The sequence below is a fragment of the Aspergillus oryzae genome, chromosome 3 (assembly GCF_000184455.2).
Source record: "Aspergillus oryzae RIB40 DNA, chromosome 3".
Taxonomy (NCBI): Eukaryota; Fungi; Ascomycota; class Eurotiomycetes; order Eurotiales; family Aspergillaceae; genus Aspergillus; species Aspergillus oryzae.
In genome coordinates this window covers 2,377,899-2,388,475 of record NC_036437.1, presented here as the reverse complement: position 1 = coordinate 2,388,475, position 10,577 = coordinate 2,377,899, and the positions used below count along the sequence as shown (strand labels likewise).

Below are 10,577 nucleotides of genomic sequence, written 5' to 3'. Positions count from 1 at the left end.
TGCTTGTTTTCCTTGGTCTTTGGGGGTTGCGGATTCTCAAACGCTAAAAGTTTGCGGTATATTGGGTCTTCATAGGCAAGCATTGCATGGGATGGCGCATTGGAGTTCTTCCTTTGTTGGTCTAGGGCTTGTCTCGTGTGGACAGCTTCTTTGTTAGGGCTATAGCAGATGCATGGGTATTGTCGGATTCGTGGTTCCTGTTCCAATGCATAGTAGTTCAGGACGATGGTCCGGTCTGCTGCTTGACTGGTCCATGTAGATAGTGCAGTGATGGCTATCTCCTGCAGTCATGAATAGGAGTACATGTTAATATGAAAGGATATACTACTGAATTCAGGCTCTGTAGCCGGCAAACAAGGGAAACGATTGGTTTAAACAGCGATAGTCGGAGTACTTCGGGACGAGAGCTAAAAGCGGCAAGCGGCGAGTGCGACGGGGTGGAGCAAATTAATTATTCTACGGGATTTCAAGTCCCCCCAACGCAAATGGCCTGACATTATACTCCGTACCCTTGGGGACTATTGCTAATACTACTATCCCACTCGATTTGCGGTCGCTCTTCATACGGCATTGCTTGTGTACGGTATGAGGGCGGCGCTCCGCGCTCCACTGCGGGCATCCGATTTTGCTCCTGCGCCGGTGCTTCGATATACCTCGTCTGCTCCTTGGATTCGCCCTTTCCAGCGCGCATCGGGCCCCTCGTCTGTTCACAGATCGGTTTCAAACTCAGCACAAGCCTTTAGCAAAGCCCGCCAACTGCGCCCACGAGTACCATTGGTAGCGTTAAGACCGCACACTTCTTATTCAACAAAGACCTCCAACTTGTTTGGTGCGGCGGAGAAGGCGAACGGCAATGGCAGAAAATCATCGGGGTCAGAATGGTCACGGAGGAAAGTGATCACGTATACGGTCGTTGGGGGAACTATAGTCATCGGAGTGGTGGCATTCTCAGACAATGCTCAGCATCTCTATCGTGCTGCGGCGAGAACAGGAAGGGTCGTTGGCACATTGGCTGTGTGCATCAATGAGTAAGTCGGACATGCGCACCTCATACGGAATTATTTCAGTCACGTATACTCATACCGATGCTTTAAGCTACCGAGTAACCCTCAACCGAGAAACATCCTCACCCGAAGAGCGAAACGAGGAACTCCGAGCATGTCACAGACGGTGCGCAGAGCGGACCCTGAGGGTTCTCGAGAGGAATGGTTCCATTTTTATTAAGCTGGGGCAACACCTCAGTAGCATGGGCTACTTGCTGCCATTAGAGTGGACGACAACCTTCATTCCGCTCCAGGATAAATGCCCTATCTCCTCGATCGAATCAATCGAGGAAATGTTCATAGCCGACACCGGCTGTCGAATCGATGAGCTCTTCTCAAGTTTCGACCCGGAGCCAATTGGCGCCGCTTCCCTTGCCCAAGTTCACATCGGTATCCTGAAGGAAACGGGTCAGAAGGTGGCAGTCAAGGTGCAGCATCCAGCATTGGCGGAATGGGTCCCCTTGGATCTAGCATTGACCAGATTTACCTTTTCCACCCTGAAGCGCTTCTTCCCTGAGTACGATTTGGAGTGGCTTTCGAAGGAAATGGATCTGTCCTTGCCACAAGAATTAGATTTTAGGATGGAAGCGGACAATGCTCGGAGGGCTAGCGAGTACTTCAAGGAACATTCAGATGCGCCGCTTGTCATTCCAGAGGGTACGTTTGACTTCAACTTAAACGTGATTATTATATACTAACAAGCATAGTTATGTGGGCTCAGAAGCGCATACTCGTCATGGAGTTCTTGTCCGGCCGTCGACCGGACGATCTGGAGTTTCTGGATTCTAACAACATTGATCGTGACGAAGTCTCCGCCGCCCTAGCGCATATTTTCAACGAGATGATTTTTGGCGACAATGCCCCTCTGCACTGCGATCCGCATGGTGGCAATATTGCGATCCGCAAGAACACTAACCGGCGCGGTCAAAACTTCGACATCATTCTTTACGACCATGGATTGTACCGTGATATCCCCCGCGATTTACGTCGCAACTACGCCAAGCTGTGGTTGGCCGTCATCGAAGCTGACGAGGCACATATGCGCGAGTATTCCCGCAAGGTGGCGGGCATCACAGATGAGCAGTTCCCTCTCTTCGCCAGCGCAATCACTGGTAGAGACTACACCAAGTTAACAAAGAAGAACATCGCCACCACACGCACAGCTGCAGAGAAGGAGAGCATGTCCGGCGCTCTTGGAGAGGGCATGTTGCAGCAGCTGGTCGAACTGCTGGGCCAGGTACCCAGAATCATACTCTTGATTCTTAAGACCAATGACCTCAGTGAGTGAACTATTGCTACTTACCCGAGTACAGTGGTAAACTAACAACCCGCACAGCCCGCAGTCTCGATGAGAATCTCCACACCAGACAAGGTCCTGTCCGCACGTTCTTGATCCTCGCTCGCTACGCCACTCGCACCGTCTTTGAAGAACAAATGGATCTCATCCACGAAACGGGCGGTCTTCTCCGTCCCTTCAACTTCCTTCGCTTCCTCGCTGCTTGGACCGCGTTCCTCCGCGTCGAGCTCAAGCTATCGGTCTACGAGACATTGCTATCTCTGAAGAGTCGATTCGGACTACTCTAGTGAACCGGTTTAGATTACGTTGTCAGAAGTTGCACCCCCTGTAAATTGTTATTATAGACATCTTTTTTCTTTCGTCTTCTCCTTTGGAGCCCTTTCCCACTTGTTTAATGATCGATAGATGAGCACGGGTTGGCTTATCTGCATCAGCGGCGTTTCTTTTCTGATTATATGTTCCACGATTGCGGGGTTAATGATTGTTGACACTTTTTTTGTTTCTTCTTTTCTTCATTTGGCTTGGTTTGTTCAGGGCGAAAAGTGCCTATTCTTTGTTTCCTTGTAAACATGTGTATATCAATAGACCTCTCCTGAGCGGATGAATATAGATTGTCAAAGTTCAAAGCAACCCAATCCTTCGATATAGATACTGCTCACTTAAATTACACGAACGAGCAAGAATAGCGATCCGAATTCACTGCACGCAAGTGCTTTTCATTAGACTATTTGACACATCAAGTGGACTATATCACAATGCCTTCCTGCGTTATCGCGGAAAAGGAAAAAAGAAAAAGAAAAAACATTTGTGAAGAGAAAAAAAACCTTGCAGTAAAAGACTGTATCCAATGCAGTCTGTTGCCGGAATAAAACGAACTGTCCAGGCACGCTATTCCATTCTAAAAGGTATTTTCAACCTCCCGCTAATAAACCGTAAAACTGCTCAGGGAATCTCATCTGGTATCAACTTGAATTTTTTGTTGGTTTCGATTTTTCTTTTTTTGTAGTTTGGTTGTTGTGCTTATTAATTTGTTAAGCAGTAGCAGCGGCACCCTCGGACTTCTCAATCTCGACCTTGACGTTAGGGATAGAGGCACCGGTACCTCCAAGGTTGGTTGTACGAGCGTTAGGGTTCTTGGTGTAGTAGTTGGAAATCGCGGACTTGATGGCGTCCTCAGCAAGCATCGAGCAGTGCAACTTCACGGGCGGCACTATGTTTGGTCAGTATAGTTTCTTCCAACCGCAAACGTGCGGTTGTTTAGGTAGTTCTTGGGGCAAAGCGAGGGTAAAGTACGATGAACAACTTACAGCCTGGAGAGCAAAGTTAGCAAACGTAAGATAGATAATCATATATGGTTTCCCTCAGAAAACTTACAAAGTTCACGGGCAATTTCAGTATTCTTAATTTTTCCGGCCTCCTCGAGAGTCATACCGCGCACCAACTCTGTCAGGTAACTCGAACTAGCGATGGCGCTGCCACAGCCAAATGTCTTGAACCTGACATCGCTGATCACATTCGTATCCTTGTCAACACGAATCTGAAGCTTCATGACATCACCGCAAGCGGGGGCGCCAACAAGACCAGTGGCAACATCGGCATCGTTCTTGTTGAAACTGCCAACTTTGGGACTGTTAGCCTCACTCAGGTCGGAGCTACCGTGATAAAAGAAGGACATAAAAAAGACAAGTGGGGAGCAGTCGGGTGCATCGGGAAAGAAGGTGTATTGAGTGTATGTGCATCCCGATCCATCAAAAGCCGAATAACTTCTGATATGTGGAAGTGGACGTACCATTACGGGGGTTGTTATAGTGATCTAACAGTGCATGCGGTCAGTTTCGTTGTCATCTTTTTTCTTCTTCTAGTACTTATCTTTCTCGTGATAGCTTCTCTTTGTCGCAGGGGCCCGGAGAACGGGCTGGCTTTGAATGCCGGAAAGGGCCGGGGTAATGCGAGGCGACACCACGGTGCCAACCCGGGGAACAACAGTTACCAAGCGTCTGAACATTTCTTAACGTGTATCTTCAATTGATCGGAGTCGTAGAAGAGCGATTCAAACAGTTCTGTGGAAGAACCACCGGGTGTGGGGGATGAAGAATCGATGACCGAGGTAGTGATGGAGGATTGAAGAAAGATTGATGGAACTTAACTGATTGATTAATATGATAAAATGGGCGATGACAAACCCGGCCTAATTCACCGGCGCTAGTCCCCTTTCAGCAACCCCGTCGCCTTCGTAGGTCCGGCCTCGGACATGACGTTACCCCCGAGTCGCCATTACAGAAATGGCAGAAGGATTGGTTATCTGATTGAGAGGCCCAGCAAATAACCTTGCCTCATGATGATAGCATCGATGCCAAGTGGTTGGTCGTCCAAGCCATTTCCCACGGGAAACCGCAGAGAGTTCCCACCGGTGGGAGAACCGGCGGGATGCGTTCGTTCTAGTTCCTTTCTAGTATAGAATCCCGGTTTAGTAACGGTATTAGTCTCCCCTTGGCCAACGAGGGTCTCGTACAGTCGGAATTACCAAGCGAACAGAACACGCCCTTTACCGGCGCGTTGTGTAATTAATCTTCTTATCTTTGGGGATTTGCCGCCCTCCATCTGATAAAACCTTCCTCATCCGGTTAGGGAACAACTATCCACCGTCCATATCAGCTGATATCAATTTCCCTTTGTTTTTGGAAACCCCAAACAATAAATTGTGTTATGTACATTAAGATATAAGAAGCGTGGAAATGGCGGGGAAAATCTTTGGTCGATCATCGGGGGTAAGTTTGATCTTATTCTTCAATGGTATATGTAAAGGATGCATCAACACCTAGCCTCCTTATCGCCAGTAGTACCATTAAGTAAGTATTCTGTCATAACAATTAACCTCATCAGTCTGTCAACGCCCCAATAGCTGCCTTTTCCATGGCTCTCATCCTCACCTCATACTGCGTCAGCTCCATCCGTACCGCGCGCCGTGAAGCACAAGCTCCAAGCACCACTACGCGTCAGAAACCCGCAGGAGAGAAGACGGAGCAATCGTCATGGGTTCAGCAGGCATTAGACGAAAGTCGCGAAGCTGAGCGGAAGGTGTCTAAGTAACGAATATTGCACCGTACGATCAACAGAGTTGGAGTTAGGGCGTAATACTACAGGCTGGATGGGTACGTATATTGCATCTGAATCAAGAACTCTCTCATTGTTTGGGCAATTGCTAACTAAGCTATTCTATTGTTAGGGGTAATACTGTAGGGTACACTAATGCAAGGTTAACAGATGTAGAGCCAAGTGCTAAGTCAGATTTCACAGTGATATCCATGATCAGAATTTTCAGTGTATGAAATAGTCCTTTCCAGAGTGTTAACTGGATCTACCATTTAGAAAGAATTCATCATATCAACGGATAGCAACAGCTGCTTTAAATTCCTCCCAGACATTATGGAGGACGAGAAAAGCAATGCGAATAGGATTAAACGTTACCTATTAAAGTTTTCGAGGTTCATACGTGGTTGATTGAGGAAGATGTTGGCGACTGTGGGAGAGGTAAAAAAGAAAAAGTAGGTAGATCGTTTAATTGCGGCTAGTCCTATTCGGGGGGCAGTACTTTTATGACTAAGCATTTCTCTTGGTCACCGACGCTCTATAGAAGTTCCTAATTTGGAAATTCTATCCAGGACCATACCATTGTTTCCACAGGTCCTCTTGAGGTATCCGACCTGATTGACCAGAAACTGTGCGTCTCGGTAATAGTATATAATGTAGGGCTATATAGCAAACTCGCTGGTAATACAGTGCTAGCACTATATAGAAGTCACGAATGGTGAGGAGCAAGAGTGAGCAGGTATATATCCACCTACGCATGTCTTCGTACCATTTATCTCAATGAGGTACCAAAAGTAGTATCACCCACGAAGACAGGTAGCAGAGCTACCCGCTCCAAATAGTATACCAACACACTGACTTTTAGCCGATTGAATAGAGATTCATGTATTGGAAAGGAGACCTGAGAAGCTAGCTCATTGTGCCAAAGGGGTGCTTGGAATACGTAGGGAAGGAAGGCATTTGCAAAAGGGCCAGCAAGCGCCTGTCCTAGTGTGAAAGACTTAATCGTGTAACATCATTCATATCATGGATATAGAATGAATATCAAGAGCAAAAAAGAAACTGCATCATCCGTGAATCGAACACGGGCCTCATCGATGGCAACGATGAATTCTACCACTAGACCAATGATGCTAGGCAAGAACGAGCAGGTTATCCGGCTAATTTCTTGGCATATAGTGGTATTTTGTGCTTTATAGTCCTAAAACGTATTAGGGAATCCAGTACAGTTGTAAGATTGTATATACGCAGGAGAATCGCAGGGTCTAAGAACACACCCCCTCTATTTCTCGACCTCTTTTCCTTACAACACATTTATAGAGCCACAGAAAGTGTAATCGGGCGTGATCTCTATCTGCTTTCCAACCATCTTTCTTTATATATCGCGTTGACTTAACGGTGATGGATTCCAGAACGCCCAACATCTGGTGGCCGCCGCCCCCCGATATATTTTATAAGAGATATGTAGGACTTCAATGTATCCGGTAAAGCCGTCGTTCCTAGCTTCCCTGATGTATGGTATAGCATGTACCGCTTGGTTTTTTCCATGAAGCCCAACATCATCGTGCTTTCCGAAAGTAATCGATCCATGCGGATGGTACATTGTCGCATATAAGCAAAGGTTGATCTCTATTTAAGCTGCCAATTAAATCGTATGGTAGGCTTCAGCCATGGATGTCTTCTGTAGTCAGGTTATCTCAAGTACTTGGCTTCACTCGGTATAGTAACGTATGTACAAGAGCAGTCATGCAAGTATTATGCGAAAAGTAATCGAACGCTCGTGAATAACGAAAAAGGAGAAGAAAAGAAAAAGCGGTCTTATATCACACACAAACCGGTCATAAGACTGTAGAGATCACGGGAATCGATTCTTCACATGCCAAACCCTCAATCTACCCTAACACCCTTAAACCGACTACCCCCGATGCCGAGGAACATATTTAAAGGAAAGACCCTTTGGTTTCATGCATGGGGGTAAAACTTGTAAGAAAAGAGAACAAGCCCAAGACAGTCCCTTTCTGTATCTGCTACTAGCAGTAAAGCCAAGACGCCAGTGCGCATACAATTAGCTCCCTAGCAATGGTAGCATTGAGGTTCACAATAGCCTGCAATGCCTCAGATTAACTAATGGTTGGATTCTCAGTCACATCATATACCGGCAGAGTCTTCAGCTTCTTCTGCCATCTGCTGCTTTAATGCCCCTTCGTGTTGCAAGTGGCTAATGGTTTTCCGTAGATATTCGTATGTAAGCATGGTGGTCATTGCGGCCGGAACAGCACGGAATAAGTTCGTGCCTATTCCCGAGTAAAATGCTCGCCAACCCTCTTCTTTCAAGATAGTCTGACACGTACGAACGATCCCTGTATACCGAGGCCGGTTAGGCATGCCATCCGATGAGGCCGCTGTTGGAGGCCTACCACGGCTCTCTGGGTGGTCTACTCCTCCGCGGAAAGCGATCTCTTCCGGTGAAGACACAGGTGACGTTCTCTGTTGGGTTTGAAGTCTCGTGCGCAGTACCTCATGGGGATAGGTCACAGTGCTCGCACAGATCTTACTGAGGAATGTCGCCAACGATATCCCAATCCAGTGAGAAGTACCGTTGTCAGGATGTTCCCCGATTCCATACCCAGTAAATGCCATTTTCAAGTATTCATAAAGCGGAAATTGTATGGCAACGTGTGTCAATCCCAACAATGCCGGTGTGAGCCCCGCGTAAAATGACCGAATTCCTTCGGTCTTATACATCTTGCGAGCCGCATCCCACGTGCCGGAGTACCGCCATGGAGCACGGAAGCCCTCGCTATCTGATCTAAGGCTCTGTGACATGAGTCTCGTTTTGATGACCCAAATCGGATTAGTCACAATCGTAGAGCAAGCGCCAGCCGTTAGAGAAGCATAACCTCTTGCAAGCCACCAACTATCTGCTCAGAGCTTCAGTAAAACGAATTTCCCGGGTTAAATGAGAAAGGGGACAAACCAGTGACTTCATGATAATACTCTCGAGACCTATCATAAACTGCCAAATAAACAGCCCATGTAGGCAAATATCCCAAAATCATGGGGCCTAAACCTTGGTATAGTCCTCGAATACCATCTTCACGCCATATCATCCTTCCAGTACCCAGCATACCTCGGTATAAAGCCTTCGCTTCGACCACCTGCCCACCTCTTCGGACAAACCCACCTTGGGCTTGCAACTTGGTCTTGATCACATCGAGAGGGCATGTCACAATACCCGACGCTACACCTGCACTGGCACCGCAAAACGGGGCAATATAGAAATCTGGAACGCGGGTAGAGAGTAGTTCGAGGCGAGTAATAAGCGCAGAACTCTGCGGGCCTGTAGTGGAAGACGCATTGAAGCTGGGGGTGAGAGGGCCGTCTGAATGTGTAATCTGCTGCTCTTGGGAGCCGTTGGCAGTCGCCGAAGTGCCGTGTTCTTCTGAAAACATCCTTCTAGCCAGCGCCCAAGCAGTCTATCTATCCGTCTTAATTGTCACGAGGGTTCCCGGACCCGAGCATAGCGGTGCTCGCTCCGGAACCCAGAATGGTTGTTTGTCCTGCGGAGTGTGAACGTTTTCCGTCTTTTGCAGCGAGCGTTGTAACGACAGTGCCTGGTCCAATGAATTGAGGGGGTCTTGTGAAATGACTCGATGCTGAGAAATCCACCTTATGATTGAGCGTGCCCTATCCGAAGCACAGACAGGTGGGGTCTTTGAAGCTACTCAGCTCCCCTACAGGACCAGAAAATGAATTTAACGGTTGATGAACCCCATAACCAGTTATCAGAGATCAGGGATGATCGGTAGTGTCACAAGCCTCGAGGGGGAAATAAGTCAATCGAGATTTTCGGAACCGCGGCGAGGACGGAGCAGTACGGAGAATGGTGAGTGAGGTGAATCGAAGGAACGGCCTCTGTCGGTCAGGTGGAGTACTATTAAGTTCACCCCGGTCCCAAGCGCTATGCAGTCTGAGGCAAGCCGAGAGTTAGTCACGTGTGGAAATAATCGGAAGCGTCAAGGCTGGGTCTAATGCCTCAGGCATGAAAGATCGGATGTTTTTGGGAAAGTCACCCGCCGAACCTCCGTTTTGCACAATCTCCAACGTCGGGCCAACTCTCGTTCAGCTTGTCTGATATCTCACGACCGCCTCCTCTCCGCACCACCTCAATTGACCCCAGTCTACATCCATTCGGGACCATTCACCATGTCCGCTCCTTCTCTCTCCAGCTACATCGTCAAGCGCCCTTGGCTCAAGCGCTGGATGATGCCCATTGCCAATTGGTACACCGACGCCGCCGGCTACAGAAGACTCGGTTTGAAGTAGGCCTCCCCTACCCTCTCAATATCCCAAAACAAGCGCCGGGAAATATCGATAGGTCGAAGCGATGGCTATCAATTGATTGCCTCAATATTTGCTATAGTCTCTCCGTTCTATCTCGGTCTACGCTTGTCCAGGGAACAAATTTCATAGCTCGCCATCAGACACAGTTAGCTAATAAAAACAGGGCTGATGACCTGATCCCCGAGGAGAGCGAGGTTGTCCAGACTGCCATCAAGCGCCTTCCCCCTAAGGAGGCTTATGACCGTGTCTTCCGTATCCGCAGGGCTTTCCAGGTTTGTCTTTACTAAATACGATATCTTACAAACCAGCGACCTAATGCAATACGTCAAACAGTGCTCCGTTTCCCACACCCTCCTTCCCGCTAATGAGCAGACCAAGCCTGCAGATGTGAGTTAAATTCCAAGCCTCTTACTTAGCAATTCGCCCTCCCATTCTCCGCAAACCCTCTCGACCAATCCCGTGAAGCGGATTTGTCAACCGACCTACATCATATATATGCCACCTCGGACCGCATAACAAAGGAATCCGAGACTTTCTATAGGGCATTGAAGCAACAAATCGCTGATTGCTATTGCTAGGATGTCGAATACCTGAGCCCCATCATCCGCGAGATCGAGAAGGAGCAGAAGGAGCGCGCGGATCTCGACTCCCTCGTTGTCAAACGCCGGTAAATAGCTTGTGCTCAGTTCTGCTGATTAGGAAGATTCAAAACCGCGCCATGGTGATAGAAAAGCGGGATATAGATGAAGACAGGCTTATGTTTCGGTTCGGTTGCAGCGCTTAGTTGCGATGAGCACTGGCTG

General features: G+C 48.1%; 3 protein-coding genes and 1 non-coding gene across 4 annotated transcripts; 1 reads left to right on the top strand and 3 right to left on the bottom strand.

Moving 5' to 3' along the window:
• Nucleotides 1-585: 585 nt before the first annotated feature.
• On the top strand, nucleotides 586-2,627 carry AO090023000910 (ABC1 kinase family protein; the record flags this gene model as incomplete). The annotated part of the gene is made up of 4 exons (XM_001821355.3): nucleotides 586-1,028; nucleotides 1,096-1,700; nucleotides 1,751-2,323; nucleotides 2,380-2,627. 4 exons carry the CDS (start codon nucleotides 586-588, stop codon nucleotides 2,625-2,627), a joined length of 1,869 nt encoding a protein of 622 aa, XP_001821407.1.
• A 744-nt stretch (nucleotides 2,628-3,371) lies between these two features.
• Nucleotides 3,372-5,948, bottom strand: AO090023000909 (putative iron-sulfur cofactor synthesis protein (Isu1); the record flags this gene model as incomplete). Its single annotated transcript, XM_023235822.1, has 3 exons — nucleotides 3,372-3,550; nucleotides 3,715-3,968; nucleotides 5,809-5,948. 3 exons carry the CDS (start codon nucleotides 5,946-5,948, stop codon nucleotides 3,372-3,374), a joined length of 573 nt encoding a protein of 190 aa, XP_023090806.1.
• A 545-nt stretch (nucleotides 5,949-6,493) lies between these two features.
• On the bottom strand, nucleotides 6,494-6,564 carry AO090023t00026. Its single transcript has one exon. It is a non-coding gene; the product is annotated as a tRNA-Gly (tRNA).
• A 1,014-nt stretch (nucleotides 6,565-7,578) lies between these two features.
• AO090023000908 (putative mitochondrial carrier protein) lies at nucleotides 7,579-8,882 on the bottom strand (the record flags this gene model as incomplete). The annotated part of the gene is made up of 2 exons (XM_023235821.1): nucleotides 7,579-8,354; nucleotides 8,408-8,882. 2 exons carry the CDS (start codon nucleotides 8,880-8,882, stop codon nucleotides 7,579-7,581), a joined length of 1,251 nt encoding a protein of 416 aa, XP_023090805.1.
• Nucleotides 8,883-10,577: the final 1,695 nt, after the last annotated feature.